Genomic DNA, 15,834 nt, shown 5'->3' on the forward strand with positions numbered 1-15,834 from the left:
AAGATCCCCCCGCCGGGTGTGCAGCCCCGCCTGCCCAGCTGGAGGGCCCCTCTTCCCAGCCACCACCCCATGGGATGCTCAGGGGAAGGCCGCCCTGGGGAAGGAGGGTCCGTGCCCCTCCTGTGAGTGCAGCAGACCTGTTCAGCAGGCGAGGCCCTACCCAGAAGGATGTCTTTGGCTTAATGTCCAGAGCCTTTCTAGAGCGGGTGAGGGGAGGAGAGCTCGGAGCAGGGAACCTAGGCGCTCCTGGGGAAGAGCTGCTGTCCAGCCACAGTGAGCGAGACCTCTGGCTGCTCTCTGCCGAGGGCCCTTGCCTGCAGCCCGCCTGCCAGCAGTGGATGTGCACCGCATGAGGCCGTGTGCATGTGCAGTGCCCTGGGCGCCGAGGGCCGCTGTGTCCCGGGTGCGGTCAATGCATGAGGACGGAGCCCAGCATGGCTGTCCCGGGTGACTGGTATGCAGACGGGGCAGAGGCTGGGCCCGCCCTGTGGGCTGAGGGCCCCCTGCTAGGTCAGCCCAGCTCAGCCAGCAGCACTGGGCTGGGGGGGGTCTCAGCTTCTCATTGCCCCTCCACGGGGGCGGCCCCCTGGGGGACATAGCACCTGGGCCAGAGGAGCCCTAGGGGTCTTTGTAGAGACAGATGCTGAGGCTCATGGGAGTGTTTGGCCTTCCTCAAGAAGGGGGCAGGAGGGGGCAACCGTGGCCTGGCCTGAGGACCCCCGGTGGGTGGGCCAGAAGGTCTCTGTGTATCTATCAGGGCTCTGGGGCGCCTGTTCAGGCCTCCGTGGCACAGAGAGAACAGCCTGTGCTTTCGAGTGCCGGTGTAAACGGGGGTTGACGAGGACCTGGAACCGATCCGGGTGGAGCCGTGAACTCTTCCAGGAGCTGCTTCCAGGGAGGGCACAGCTCCAGTCCATGCTGCACCCACACTCGCAGATGCTGGTTAGAGGTGGCTCCTGGGGGCAGGGTTTGGGATCTGGGTGAGAGGATTGGTGTCTGCTGTCGGGCTTTCCGGAGCCCGGGCCCTGGTGGAGCCGTCCGAGTCCCCGGATGGGTGTTGCCGTGTTGAGTAGCACAGTCTGGGATTTGACTGAGTCAGGGACTGAGGGGAGTACCCACGTAAGACCCAGGTCTGTCCCAGGGTCTCCATCTGCCTCCGCCCAGGGCCTGGCTTCGGGGCAGGGTGCGGGGGGGGGGGGGGGGGGGCAGTGCCGACCGCATCTCCTCAGGGCGCCGAGCCAGCCCTGGGCTGCACCACTCTGATGCCGAGCCCACAGGGTGCCGCAGGGCCCGGCTTAACTTTGGGTGCGGGGTCAGCTTGCCTGCCTGCTCACCTGCCTTGATGCGCGCGCCTTCAGAGGGGCTGGGGGCCTTCCTCTCCTGGCCCCTGGAGGAGACCCGCCCCCAGCTGGCGGGCCCAGGAGGAGGGGTCCCCGCATGACTCCCACTTCAGAGGAGTTGGGCTCTGCCTGCGCACTGGACGCCGGGGTGGGGGTGGGGGGTCAAGGGAGCGGACGGCTGAGGTCAGTGTGGGTCAAGGGGGCCATGCTGATCGCTAGGTCAGGAGCCAGGGCTCCGTGTGCAGGGCTGGCCCACCCCTCCCCGATCCCTGCCACAGGAAGTGGCTCCGAGAAGGTGGCATTTTTGGTGCTGGGACGTTCTTGGGTCTCGGCTGGCAGGGCAACAGGACACAGTTCTGATCCAGCTTCCCCAGGATCGGGAGGCTGAGACGCAGAGCAGGCAGGCCTGGGGGGCAACGAAAGGGGTGGCCTGTTGTCCCTTCGCTTACTGGGACTCCAAGACACCTCTCACAGAATGAGGACCACCGGACACGGAGCTGGGCCAGGAGGCAGGCTCTGTGGTGCAATGCTGCTCCCTGGATCCTGGGGGAGGAAAGGATGGTTGTGGGGGGAGGGCTGGGAACAGACACTGCACCCAGGGTGGCTCTCCAACAGTCCCACAGCGCCCTCTGGCCCAGCACAGTCACCTGTGTCCCTGCCCAGAGCCCAGAGGGCAGCAATGGGTGACTGCAGAGAGGAAGGTGGTTAGCAGGCAGCGGCCCAAGGCCTGGGACCCCCCTTGGCTGCTGCATTGGGGACCCGACAGTGGTTCTCAAAGTGAAGCAGAGTTAGGATCCTCCACGACAGATGACAACTGAACGGATACCACACCCACCTCCCCCCACCCACCCCACCCCCAGAGGTCTGGGGTGGACCTGGGTGGTTCTGATGCTGCTGGCGTGGAGACCCCACTTTGAGAACCACTATTTCTCTGGGCCCAAGCGTTCACAGGGTCTGATGTCACAGCCCCGAGTGGGCGTCCCTCCAGGGACATTCCTGGCAGCGAGGGGTCCTGGGCCAGGCCCACTGGGGACCACCCTGGTCCCGCTGAGCTGGCGGCTCCGCTTCAGGGCTGGCTGGGGGGGAGGGGGGCGGGGGTCTTGACCACCCTGGACCTTACCCCTCCGGCGTCTGCCCCCGGGGAGCATGGGTGGGGTGGGCAGGACCAGGCTGAGTCCTGGGCCGCACTCCAGACCCTGACCTGACCATACGAATCCTGTTTTTTTTCTTTTCCTCACTACTCTGTCCTCACCTTTCCCTTCCTGTGAGGTAAGTTGACTTCCTGTGTTCCGAGGTTCTACCATCAAAACTAACCACTCAGGAGAGCGCAGATGTGGGCAGGGTGGGCTCGCACAGGAGAGAGTGAGGTGAGGGCTAGTCTGCCCCAATCTCTGTGGGGTCAAGTGGGGTGACACAGGCCACCTGCCCAGCATCCGACAGGTGGTGGGAGCCTGGGACCCTCCCCCAAGGGTATCATCCTGCTGAACCCACTCAGAGCCTAGGGTCCTCAGGCGTGGACGGAGAGGCCCGTGTTGACACCGATGTTGCCAGAGCAAGGCCAGGACTGGTTCATGAAGAATGAGGCAGCCCCTTGGGTGCTCTCAGCCGGGGGGTGGGGGCACAGCCAGGGGCCCGAGTCCTGTTGGCTGAGAAGGGGCCAGGAGGCTGAGAGCAGGCAGGCCCCTGGGGTTGGGACGAGCCCCTCCCTGCTTGGGTGGCCAGTTACAGCCCACCACCCCTGCTCAAGAACACAGAGAAGGGCAGACAGATATCCCCACCCCACCCTGGTGCCCTGTCCTGTGTTCCTATCTGGGGCGGGGCCCTGGTGGGTGGGGGGATCTCTGTGTCCTGCAGGGTCATGGTGCATGGCCCGGGGAAGGAACCTGTCCTGGGGATGAGGGTGTTGGGTGGGCCTCTCCAGGATGGCCCACAAGCCTGCTTTGTCCCTGCTGGCCACAGAAGCCACTCTGCCTCAGGACCTCGGGTCACTCGCCTGCCCACTTGCTCTTGGGGGCCCCCAGAGCCTGGCCGGTCCCTGAGGTCACCTCACACTGAGGGCTGGGTGGTGTTGGCCCCAGGCCCTTTGCTCATGTTGCCTGTTTTGTCCTCATGCAGCAGCCAAGAGCTTACTCAACAAGAAAGCGGACGCGGTGAAGGTGAGTGCGCTAGGCCCTGGGGGGAGCCCTGACCCTGCCGCTTGGCCCTCCCCCACCGCCCTGCAGGGCCTCCCTCTAGGCCAGGCAGGTTCCCCTTGTCCCTCTAACCTCCTCTCCCTCTCTCCACAGCCCCAGACGAACAGCACCAAAAACAGTGCAGCTGTGACCAGCCCTAAGGGGACACTCCCTCCAGCCGCCCTGGTACTGAGCCCTCAGCCCCCTGCTTCTGGCCCTCTCACACCCCGGCCATGTGGTGGCCACCTGTCCAGAGGCCTGGGGTGAAGGTGGGGTCCAGCCCCAGCCTGTCTCTGGTGGACGCCTGGTCCTCCAGCCCCCTTTACCTCTTCGGTGTGAAATGAGGGTCAAGCCCCTTTCAGGCGGTCCTGGGGCTGTGCTCGGGAGCCTCCCTCAGGTGCCAGGGACTGGCCCAGCCTCCCGCCCGGGTGGACTCTGAATCAGCAATGAGAGGCCTTCAGGCGGCCAGTGAGGCAAGGCCCAGGGTGGAGGGCACTTCTGATCCTCCGCCTGCTGAGGCAGGCCCATCCAGAGTGCCCAGGCAGACACTGTGCAGGGGCGTGGCCTGCCGGGAAGACACCTCCCAGGTGCTGCATGGGTACGCCGTCCAGGACGTGGGGGCTTTGGGAAAGAATGGGTGAGGCTGGTCATGGCCTCGGAGCCCACCCAGTGATCTGAGGGAGACAGGAGCCCTTGGCAGTCTCCCTGGTGGAGATCCAGCCGGGGTACCTTCCCATCAGAGGCCATGGCCTGCAAGTCCCCCAGCGGCCAGGGAGATGCACGTCCGTGGCTGTGCTGGCCTGTGGCTGCCTGGGGGTTCTGGCTCTGGCCCTTGCCTGGGGGATCCTGCCCAGGGGACACCCCAGCTGGCGGAGCAGGGGTGCTGTGTGCCCACGGTGGCCTGTTGGGGTTTGCTGGTGCACAGGTTGAGTTTTCTCAGAGCACGTGTGGTGTTTCCATGGGCCACAGGCCCACCTCTGGGAGCCAGCCCCACATGCCCACAGGAAGGCTGGGTTTGCCAGATGGCCATCTCACACGTGGGGCTAGCCTCAGTCCAGGATGGGAGGGTCCCACACAGCCAGCCCCGTCTCAGACCTTGTCCATCCCATGTGCCACTCCACCCCCATGACATCCTCAGAACCGTGCCCCCACCATGCCGGGGCAGCCAAGGGAGGGGAGGACCTGTTTTCCTGCCCGGGGCCCCCATGCTGTCTCCCACACTCCGTGGGCATACACGCTTGCTCTCTGCCCACCTCTGGGCCCACCCTGGCCTCCCCAGCCCGCTCCGCCTCCTGCCATCCTGGCTCCGCTGCCCTCCTCCCCTACCCCCTCCTGCCCTGCTCACTTCCCTCTTTCCTTCCTCTGCTTCCTTCTTCTGTAGGAGCCTCAAACCACCGTCATTCATAACCCTGTGGACGGGATCAAGGTACTGCCGCACCCCGTCCCCCCTTAGGAGCCTGTGCTCGGGCAGGAGGCAGGCCAGCGGGGGGCATGTCTGGGACGGTGACCCCTGGGGGGCACTTGTGCTGAGAGTAGGGGGGCAGGTGTACAGTGAGCCCCGCAAGTCTGGGGCTGCCCAAGGCCCAGAGCAAGGTCTACGTGTCATGTTGTCCACCGGGCAGCCAGGGGCCAGGAGCACAGGGTGGCCTCAGACGCAGGTCCCAGGGGAGAAGGGGCAGTTGGGGGAGGGAGTAGCTCAGACGCCCCTGGCTTCCCCCATTGCTCACCTCTGTGCCCCCTGTGCTTCCTGCTGAGCCAGCCTGCCTCCTCTCTGCTCCCGCTCTGACATCATTTCTGCTGCATAGGCACCTCGCCTGCCCGGGCCAGAGAAGGGGCTGGCTCTAGGGTGGCGGGAGGGACGTGGGCGGCTGAGCTGTTTCTAGGACCAGCACCCCTCGCCCCCACACGCACATACCCAGGCCTGGGTTCCCCAAAGGGCTGCCCCACACGCTGGCTGTGGGCCGGGATCAGAGGGATCAAGCCAGACTCCAGGTGCTGGGAAGGGCCTGGGTACACTCCTGCCTTGTGACTGTGGACCGGTGTCCCTGGACCCTGTGTCTGGGGTGAGAGGCTCCTGTTCTCCCTGCAAAGGGGCTCTAGACAACCGTCTGGTCCTCCAGGCTGCAGACCCCCCACTTCTGGGCAGGGCCCAGAGAAGTGTGTTCAGTCAGGGGGCCAGAGGGGGCCCTCCAGAACTCCGTTAAGATGGTTCTTTCTGAGGAGCAAGCCAGCGTCTTGGGAACCGCGCAACAGGTGAACAGCACCTGGTTTCTTATCTGAAGGGCGGCAAGCCCCCAAGTGTGGGGCTGCCCGGCTGCCCTCTAAGGCCACCTGAGGAGTGATGCTGACAGTCGAGGCCTAAGGGGCAGGCGGCCCCCTCCTGGGGAAGGAGGTGTGGGTGCAGCTCCATTCTGCCTGGGCCGGGCCAAGGCTCTTGAGGGCCTTCTGGAAGCTTCCCACCCTGTCTGCCAAAATACACAGGCTGTGGGTACCTTTCTTCTTCACCAGTATTGTGGAATTTTAAAGGACCCATCTTCCTGGCTTATTAAAGAGAGTCATCTGAGCACAGGGTCTTTCCACCAGGCGTGTGCGCTGTCGGGAGAAGGCGCAGTCACGTCCCTGGGCTGTTGGGGACGTGAGTGGCTGAGCCCAGGGGATGGGTGACCTGGGGGCCGGCACGAAGCTCCTGCCCTGCCCCTGGGGATTCTGGGTTGGGGCCCCGCAGCCTTGGGAGGGCACCTCCAGGGCCCGTGGAGGCCACGTCCTGACCTGCTGCGTCCCTGTGTGTCCCCAGGAGTCGTCGGACAGCACCCACACCACCATAGAGGACGAAGACACAAAAGGTACGAGTGTCGCACGCATTCTGCTGTGCTGGTGGGTGGGCCGTGGGGGGCGGGGCGCCGGCAAGGGGGTGGAGCGTCTGCGAGGCGCTGGCTGGTGGGTGGGCCATGGGGGCGGGGCGCCCGCGAGGTGGCTGGTGGGTGGGCCATGGGGGAGGGGCGTCCGCGAGGTGGCTGGTGGGTGAGTCGTGGGGGTGGGGCGTCTGCGAGCGGGTGTGTCGGCGGGAGCCTGACCGGGGCGTGCTGGCAGATGGGCCGGCCCCCGGGGCAGTCTCCGGCCCTGGCGCCCTGACCAGCAAGGGGCCTCCCACCCTGCGGAGGACCGGTTCCTGTGGGGAACACCTTGAGAGCTGAATTTGCTCAACTTCTGTTAAATTCCCTTATATTTGTGATCTTGCTAAGCTGGTAGTTGATAAGTAGATAACTAAGAAAGGGGCTTATTCTGGGTTCTGGATGTTTCCACCACTTGGGTGGGTGGGTTGGGCTTCCACTCTGTGCAAGGCCAGTGACCATGCCTGGGCCTCAGAGGGCGGCAGAGCGCCCTCCCTGTGTGCCCAGGCACCCCTCTTCTGCTCTCCACCTTGTCAGCATCCCCAGGGAGGGGATGTGGCGTCCCAGCCACACCAGACCACCTAATCCTCTCAGCCACATGCTCACACACCCCTCAGGGCTGCCCCAGGGCCTGATGGCCGGCCATTCTGTCAGTTTGGGGGATGCAGTGACACCCGAAAACAGAGGTGAGCGTAGGCCCTTGGATGAAGGGAGAGTGGCTGTTTGTGTGTTTTCTCCAGACAGACAGACACAGGCCTAAACCGTCAGCACGGAGGCCTTCCCAACACTCTGGCCTGCCGTTCTGTCTGGCCATGTGGGGGCCTGGATGGCCCAAGCCTGCAGGAGGGTCCGGCAGAGCCTGGCCTGGCCAGCCTCCTCCCAGCCCAGACCCCCACAGCCCCAGGAAACAGGGCAGACTCCCGCACACTGAAGGTCATCAGTCTGGACACCTCCCAGCACTCCTGGAGCCCCGCCTCCTGCCTCCCCACTGCCTCTGGACCCCACCACCTGGTGTTGGGGCTGCTGTGAGCTGTGTCTGGGCCTTTTCAGCCTGACCCCACCGGGGTCCTCGTCCCATTCCCTGTCCTCTCTTTCCTGCGTGTCCCCACCTGTCTCCAGTTTCATCTCACTGGTCTGCCCCAGCCCCCAGGGTTCCTGACAGGTCTCCCCCAGTCCCCAGGATTCCTGACAGTGAGGAGCAGCTCCACGAGGAGGGGCTCGGGGAGCTCAGAAACTACACACCCCCAACTCATCTCCACCTCCTGTTAGCTCCCTGCTCTCTCTGCATCAGGAGGCCCCTGCTGCAGGCCCTGTCTCTCTGGAGCAGTGCTCCTCCTGGGTCCCCTCTGGCTGCCTCTGCCCCTTCAGCTGGCCCTCCATGTGGGCCAAGGCCCCACTCTGGTCTCTGCCCAGCAGCTTCTTGCTGCTGAGACCGGTCTCAGGGCGGGAGAGAGCAGGGCCTTGCTTTCTCTGCCCCACCTCACGCTTTGCCTCCTGTCCACGCCAGCCCTCAGGGTCCCTGACATCCTGAGCTCCACGAGGAGGGGCTCGGGGGCCCTGGAAGCTGAAGGCCCCCTGCCCACTCTGTGTAAGTAGTGTTCCCAGGCCTGCTGTCCCTGCTGCTCAGCGGCCCCTGTGCCCACCATGCACGGCCTCGGCTGCCCCTGCCAGGTTGCCGGAGGCTAACTGTCCAGGCCTGTCTGGGCGTCTGGCACTAACTCCTCCAGCAGCTCCCAGCCTTCCTCCCTCCTGCACTGCGGTCCAGCCCCAGAGGGTCTCCTGAGCTCTGGGCAGGCCCTCTGGGGTCACACTGTGCTTCCTGCCTTCTTTGGATCGCCTGCCTGACCTTCCCAGTCACTGTGATCTCATGGCACCCCCTGCCCTGAGCACCCAGCGGGTCCCAGGGAGTCTAGGGACAAGGAGCTATTGCAGAAGCTCCTCCGGCTCACAGGCTTGTGGACTGAGAAGGAAAAGGCCTGGGCTTCCTGCCCCCCTGGGTTCTCCACTGGGTTCTCCACACGCTGGGCTGCTTCCTCTGTTCTCCCTAGAGGGCACCCTTCTCTGCCCACAGCAACCGCCCTGCCATGGGCAGACAGGTGCATTTACCAGGCATTACTGGAGCCTCCCCCTGTCCACTTTCACCCTCCCTGCCCTCCCATGTCCGTCCTTGTCCTCCCACATCCCCCTACACCCCCCAGTACCCCTCACATCCCTCGACATCCCCCTGTGTTCCTCCACCTTGCCCCTTCTGTCCCCCTATGTTCCCAATGCCCCCTCTACGTCCCACTCTGTCTCCTATTCTCTCTGGCTTGGCTCATTAGCCCACAGTTTTCTGTCCTGCATGCTCCCCACCTGCTCCCTGTTCACGTCTGGTCTGTTCCACCCCAGCCCCCAGGCTCTCTGACATCCTGAACACAGTGAAGAGGGGCTCAGGGGCTCTGGAAGTCCAGGGCCCCCCACCCTGCCCATCTTCGGCTCTCCCAGGCCCCCTGCCCACCCCGTGTAAGTAGCACCTTGAGTGGCCCCCTGGCTGCAACTGGGGGCTCACAGGGGTGTCGAGAACCCCGGCTGTGGTGTGCTGCCCCCTCACTCTGGGGAGCAGCCAGCTTGTGGGGGCAGAAAGTGGGACACAGGGAGTTCCCCATGAAGGTGGCATTTGGCCTCAGAAACCAAGTTTGTGGTTGCAGATGTGCGGTCGTGAAGTAAAGAATCAGAAACAGTCGGGGTGGACTAGAGGCTCGTGCCTGTGATCTGTGGCCTGTGTGACGCAGTGTCGGTTGCTGGGGGGTGGTTTGCACTGGGCTGCCCCCCCCCCGCCAGGCAGGAAGGGAGGGGCCGGCTGTTCCAGCCCGTCCGCCGTCCGCCGACTGCCGACTGCCGTGAGGATCGCTTACAGGGGTGGATGACAGCCCAGGGCCACAGCCCCCCCCAACCTGCCCAGGGACTGACATGCAGGGAGGTGCTGTCGGATGAGAGGCTGCGGGCCAGGGGCTGGGCATGGCTGGGGAGTGTCTGGGTGAGTGCTGGCAGACCCTGTGCCCCCACCCCACCCATCCCACCCCCCCACCTCCCCCACCCCCAGCCCAGGCCTGAGGGCCAGGGCAGGGAGGAGGGGGAGCCAAGCAAAGCAGTGTCGGGGGGCACAGGGGCAGCCTTCGGGCAGCAGTGGCTCTCCTAGGGAGCTCTCTGTACTTGCCAGAGGGGCGAGGGCAGGTGCAGGTCTCTGCGGGCCTGCTTGGCCAGGGGTCTCGTGGGGGAGGGGGCAGGGCTGTGGTAGGTGCGCAGCAGAGCCTGGGGAGGAGTCAGAACTCCCCATTTGTGCACTCCCTGGGCCTGCCCGGCCTTGGATCACAGAAGCTGAGGCTTGGGTTTGTGGAGAGGTGCACACAGGGTGGGGGTGGGGGTGCTTGCCACAGTACCCCAGCCCACCTGCCTTCGGAGTCTGCACGGCAGACTGGGTTGGGGGCTCTGAGGACAGGACGTGCTGTGGGTCTGAGCACGGCAGGCTGATCTTGGGGGTCCGTCTTGAACCAAACTACAGAGGTGGGGACTACAGGAAGGGGCCTGGAGCAGAGCCAAAGGAAGGGGTGCCAGGGGCCTGCAGCCACTGGTGTGGCAGGACTGGTGGGGGAGGGGTGAGTGCTAGGGGGATTGAGGGCAGGTGCCCCCAGGCTCCTAGCTCCTAGATGTGCCCTTCCCCCTGTCCTCAGCACCCTGGCTCCTTTGAGTATTGGGTGGGCTGCAGGTGAAGGACGGGAGTCACATGGGCCCAAAGAAGGGACTGTTTGGGCTGAGATCTGGCTCTCAACGTTCTGATGGGGTGCCCCCATCTCCAACTCTGGGACCACTGTCCGCCTCTCCCAGCACGAGGGCCTAGGCTGCAGGGGCCATCCCGCTGTGGGTCTTGGGTCCCCTCCTTCCCTGGAATGTGCCTGCCAGCTGTGTTCCTATGTAAATGGGGTTGGTACCCACTGGCCCAGGCCCTGTTCTCCATAATCAGGGATTACACCCAATCCAGGCTGATCCTGTGCAGCTGCCTGCCTGGTGTGGCTGGCGCTCCCGGTACCTCTGCAGATGCCAGGGTACGTGGATTAGGGCCAGTCTGGAGTCACTGGGGCCCCCCCAGACCCTCTGCCAGCAGCCTGGCCTCCCTGGCCTGCGAGCTTGCCCGAGGAGAGCCAGAGGGAGTGTGGGGGCTCCTGTTCACCTCTGGCACCCCTCCCAAGCCAGACCCTTGCCCACACACCACAGCCCCATCTCCAGAGTCGCCTGCTGACGGGCAGACTGTGCTCTGCTCAGAGGCTTTTCCTCCGGGGAGTCCCTCATGCAGCACGCCCCACGGGCCAGGGTTGGGTCTGGGCAGCAGCCCCTCGGCAGTCTCGCCTTCCCTGTCTGCAGAATGGGTTGGCAGCTGTTTCCCATACACCAGGCTCCACAATTTGTGCCGTGCCCTCTCTCCTGTTTACTTAATACTTTCCCTGTTGCGGATTCTCATTTTTTTATTATGGTTTGTTTAAAAACACCCAATACTCTTTCGTTAAGTGGGAGATCAGGTTGACTTGTAGCATGGAGTGACCGTAAATCAGAGTACCCTGGGAATGAGACAGAGGAACTGTTGCTCAGCCCCAGCGGCAGGGCTGTTGGCTGCGGGCTCTGTGGGGTGCTCTCTGTGGGGGAGGGAGGCTAGCGGGTGTCGGGTGTCCGGACACGCAGGCGCCGCCATCCTCACACAGGCAGAGGGTGCCCAGCTCTGGGGCCTCAGTGGGAAGCCATCTCCATTAAGGTGACGGGAACCTGGGAGGGTGGATAGCATCCTTGCAGCAGAAACGCCCAAGTAGAGGGAAGCCAGGTGATGCAGAGGGACCCCAAATGTCCGATGTTGCCCTGCCCAGGGATCCCAAGACTGAGAACAGAGAGTGGCGTGTGTAGGGACAGAGCTTTGCTGGTGGACACAGGTGGACATGAGGCCTTAGGGTAATGAGCCTGCAGCCCACCTTCCTGGACCCCAGGCACAGAGTTTGGTGGAAATGGCCCCTTAGCAGAAGTCAGCTGGGCCTGGAGAGAGGGTTTGTCAAGAAAAACTTGCAAGGCAGCGCACGTATGAACCTATACATGCGAACACGCACGTATGTGACGTATGTGCACACGTGCCCTCCCTCTCACGACACACAAGCCCACACGTGCACCCAACACCTCAGGTATCATGGAGGTCCTCGTGTCTTCACAGTCCAGAACCTGTGCAGCACTCAAGGCTCGCCTAGGCTCGTCCACCCTCCAGGTGGGCATCTGTGGGTGCTGGTGGCAGGGAGAATGGGCAGTCTCCAGGGCTGTGGGCACATGCTTCAGGATACCACGTTCGCCCTTCTAGACCCTGCAGTCTGTGTGCTGGGACCTCGGCCCGCAGGTCAGCTCACCCGTGTGCTGTTCCCAGGGGTACTACTCACTGAAGAGTAGAGACCTGCAGACAGATGTCCCCTCCAGGGGCAGAGAGCTGGGAGGGAGCCTGTGGGGAGGGGGCCCGGCCTTCAGTGCATTTGCTGCATCCGAGGTTTACCATCAGCACGCTGTTGCTTTAAGAGAACACCGTGATGTTTGTGCACACGTGCTCATGGCGTGTGTATTCTGGTGTGTATCTGCATGGAGGGTGTTAAGCACCTGCGTCAGGACAGGCGGTCTCTGGGGAAGGGGGTGAAGAACAAAATTTAGGGGAACACAGCCACTCACAAATATACCTGTAAGGTTTTATTTCCCAGCTGTCTTGAAAGTTGTGCTGGTTTGAATCAGCAGGGTGTGCGGCTATATTATTGTCCACTTCTTCCATATGTTTATAATAGTTTGCATGAAAATAAGTTGTAGTTAAAGAGATGGAGGGGACCTTGGGGGCCAGGCCTAACTAGGCCCAGAGGCCAAGCAGGCAGAGCTCTGGCATGGGGGGCGCCGGCTGGACGGGAAATGTGGGGGGGACGGTGGGGAGGGGCCCTCACCTTGGCCAGGATGGAACAGGTGGAGGCCAGCGGGCAGTCAGGAAGAGACCCACAGACTCGAATTCCCTACTGGACCCGCATGGCCCTATGTCCTGGCTTTTGCTCATAATCCTCACCCTGCAGCCCCCAGGCCTTCCTGGCCTCGTCCTTTAGTGGACATTCCTAAAGATGTGATGGGTTGGAGCAGGGCTGGTGAGCCACATCCAGGTGGCAGGAGCCGGGACGCAGGACCCAGTGCCGCAGCTGCAGAGGGCCCAGCGGATGCGGCCCAGGAATGGGGGGTACCACAGGGTGGGTTATGGCAGGCTTGGCTTCCCCTTGGTCTCCAGACACGTGGTCCCTTGGAGGGAATACGTCTGTCGCGTGGAGATGCTGTATGTGACACAGCATAGCTGGACTTGGAAACGGTGGGGGGTGGAGCGGGGGGGGGGGGGAGGGGAGGGCACTGGGGGCCTCGGAGGGCGCGGCCCGATCTGGACGGATTTGGGTCCCTTCGGGGAGGAGAGGCAGGTGGGCGCTGGAGACGCCCTTCTCTAGGCCCGCAGCGGGGCTGCTTGGGGCGGCCCTCGGTCACTGGGCGACTGTGTCCCCGCAGCGCGGAAGCAGGAGGTCATCAAGATCACGGAGCAGCTCATCGAGGCGGTCAACAGCGGGGACTTCGAAGCCTACGCGTGAGCCGGGCGTCTGGGCTGGGGGGGGGGGGTTTCCCCGCGGCGAGAGGGAGGGGCGGGGCGTGGCCGGGGCCCCTCCTCACCTGGGTCTGCCCCCCAGGAAAATCTGTGACCCAGGCCTGACCTCGTTCGAGCCTGAAGCCCTGGGCAATCTGGTGGAAGGGATGGATTTCCACAGATTCTACTTCGAGAACCGTGAGCGAGGGGGTCGAGCGGTGGGCGGGAAGAGTGGTGGGGACAGGCGGTGGGCGGGACAGATACAGGAGACGGGCGGAGACAGGCGGTGGGCGGGGCGCAGGCGGAAACAAGGCCTTGGGCGGGGCGTTGTGGTAGGGATGCGGGTGGGGCAGATACGGGAGGTGGGCGGGGCGCACAGGGCGCCGAGCCCAGCGCCCCCCCCCCCCCCGTCTCCGCCCCTTGCCATAGTGCTCGCCAAGAACAGCAAGCCCATCCACACGACCATACTGAACCCGCACGTGCACGTCATCGGGGAGGACGCTGCATGCATCGCCTACATCCGCCTCACGCAGTACATCGACGGGCAGGGCCGGCCCCGCACCAGCCAGTCCGAGGAGACACGCGTGTGGCATCGCCGTGACGGCAAGTGGCAGAACGTGCACTTCCACTGCTCGGGCGCACCCGTGGCCCCGCTGCAGTGAAGGTGGGTGTCCCTGGCGTTGGCCTTGCGGGCGAGGTGGGGGGCATGCCCCCCTGGGGGCGGGGCTGACCACCCACTCTCGCCCCCTTTCAGAGCCGCGGCCGGCGTCGCGGGACAGACTCTGTGTTTGGAGCCCGGCCGCCAAGGTGGCCTGCCTGTCGCATGTTTGTGTCTGCCTCGTTCCTCCCCTGGTGCCTGTGTCTACAGAAAACCAAGACCGGATGTGATTTCTTTTTAACAACAAGACGACAACAACCACAGAAACAATTGATGTTGGATGAAACGGGAAAAAAAAAAAAAAAAAAAGGAAAAAGCTGTAAAAATCACTGGCATTTGTGGGGCTTCGGACCGACGGGCACCCCCCCACCCACGCTCCATGTGTCTGTCTGCTCCTGGCCCCTGGGGACCATGGGGCAGTGAACGTGTCCACAGGGGCCGGGCCGAGGAACGGTGTGTGTTAGGTGACGCCCCTCCCCAGGTGTCTGCATTCCCTGCCGTGCATGGCTGCTGTCAGGAGTGTTGGCCACCTGGGGCCCAGGGAACCTGAGCACGGCTGTCCCCCTCCTTTCCTCTCATGCCCCCAGCATGGATGAGCAGTGCAGAGGCCGGGCCGGCCCCCGGGCGCCCGACAAGCCATCCAAGAAGCCCCCTCAGGCCCAAGGCTCCAGTTCTGGTCCCTCCAGGGCCGAGGAGGTTTGGTGGGGGGGAGGCACCCCTTAATGTCAGATCTCATGCCTGGCAGACTTGTGGAGAGGACACTGTTGGCTGCAGCCCTGTCGGGAGGGGAGCCCCTGGGTTGGCCTCCCTCCCATTCAGGGTCACCTCTTCCTCTGCCGACCTTCCCCCTGCTGGCACGTCCACGAGGGGCTCTGGACTTGGTCAAGAGGCAGGAAGGGGAGAGGGGTCAGAAGGCAGGTGCATGGCTCTCTGGGCTCCCAGGCCGAGACTGGTCCAGGCAGATGTTTCCAGGCAGTGCTTTTGGAGTCTGGGTCTGGAGCCGAGGGAGGGAGAGAGGGAGGGCCGCCCTGGGCCCAAGGGGCAGGGCACGGTGAACCCCTGGCCAGGCCTCTTGAGGGAGGATGCTGTGTGTGTGATGGGGACCCAGGGATGAGGAGAGCACGGGCTGGGCCCATCTTGAGGTGCCCCTCGTGCTGGTGGGTACTGAGGTGCAGCTTGGGCTCGGGCTGCGTGGTAAGGTGGCAGTACCGGGGTCCCGGGGCAGCCGGCCGGGTCAGGGTGGTCAGGGGCTGTGATGGAAGAGACGCAGGACCTGGCGCCCCAACACCTACCCCCTTAATTCACATTTTCAACAAGGGTTTTCTTTATCTTCCCCCACAAATCAAGCCAAGGGAGGGGCACAGAGTGGGGAGCGACACTCAGAATGGACACTCACCTGCCCGTCCACGGCTGTGCTCAGGACAGCTGTCCCCACCCATGGACACAGGGTAAACATCCGCCGGGCTCCCTGGGCCTCAGGCAGCGGCAGTGCTCGCCGTGGACAGCGTGGGGCCCGGCCATCCTCCCCTCTGGGGGCCTCCTCCCTTCTCCCTTCACCTGTCATCTCCACGGAGCTGCCTGTCTGGGATAATTTGGGGATTTTTTCTGGGGGATAGTTCTTTTGCATGACCCCTTTCGAGCAAGCCACACCTGCTCCTCTAGCTAGGCGTCCGAGGTGTGGTGGCGTCGGCCGGCCCGCTCTGTGGAGGGCCGGCTGCCCGCAGTGCCGGCCGGCCCTTCCTCTTCTCTCTTTTGCTGAGTTTCATTGTCTTTTCTTTCTGAGCCTTGTAAGTGTAAAAAAACCATTATTTTGTTCTGTCTCGGGAAACTGCAAATAAAAGAAAAACAGGACCAATGGCTTCACTTGCAGCTGGGGCTTTATCCCAGGGCCCTCCTTCCCTTTCCCTGTGCCCTACCCTGACTCCCGCTCTTCTTGGCAGGCTCTACCCCATCATCTGTGACCCCGGCCTGTCACTCAGGAGGGACACGTCACCAGCTGCCCACCATTCCCCTGTGGTATGAGGATGCAAAGCCACGTGGGGCCTCCCCCAGGAACGCCCGCCCTCGGCTTGTGCCGCCTGAGTAAGCATTGAGCACAAGGCAGCAGGACCACATGGCCCCA

At 63.8% G+C, this 15,834-nt stretch overlaps 1 protein-coding gene across 9 annotated transcripts in view; it reads left to right on the plus strand.

Annotated features, from left to right (window-relative positions):
* The window catches only part of CAMK2B (calcium/calmodulin dependent protein kinase II beta), an 82,851-nt gene extending 67,288 nt beyond the window's left edge, over positions 1 to 15,563 (plus strand). For 2 of the 9 annotated variants that reach the window (XM_058725676.1, XM_058725674.1), the window contains 10 exons: positions 3,459 to 3,496; positions 3,626 to 3,697; positions 4,893 to 4,937; positions 6,306 to 6,354; positions 7,910 to 7,990; positions 8,791 to 8,904; positions 12,982 to 13,057; positions 13,158 to 13,252; positions 13,484 to 13,718; positions 13,809 to 15,563. In XM_058725676.1, the coding sequence (XP_058581659.1) occupies positions 3,459 to 3,496; positions 3,626 to 3,697; positions 4,893 to 4,937; positions 6,306 to 6,354; positions 7,910 to 7,990; positions 8,791 to 8,904; positions 12,982 to 13,057; positions 13,158 to 13,252; positions 13,484 to 13,716 (803 nt within the window). In that variant the 3' untranslated portion in view covers positions 13,717 to 13,718; positions 13,809 to 15,563. The remainder of the gene's footprint in view (positions 1 to 3,458; positions 3,497 to 3,625; positions 3,698 to 4,892; positions 4,938 to 6,305; positions 6,355 to 7,909; positions 7,991 to 8,790; positions 8,905 to 12,981; positions 13,058 to 13,157; positions 13,253 to 13,483; positions 13,719 to 13,808) is intronic. The other 7 variants (XM_058725681.1, XM_058725679.1, XM_058725683.1 and 4 more) reach the window with 5 other exon arrangements.
* Positions 15,564 to 15,834: the final 271 nt, after the last annotated feature.

The sequence above is a fragment of the Neofelis nebulosa genome, chromosome 4 (genome assembly GCF_028018385.1).
Source record: "Neofelis nebulosa isolate mNeoNeb1 chromosome 4, mNeoNeb1.pri, whole genome shotgun sequence".
In the NCBI taxonomy this organism is placed as follows: Eukaryota; Metazoa; Chordata; class Mammalia; order Carnivora; family Felidae; genus Neofelis; species Neofelis nebulosa.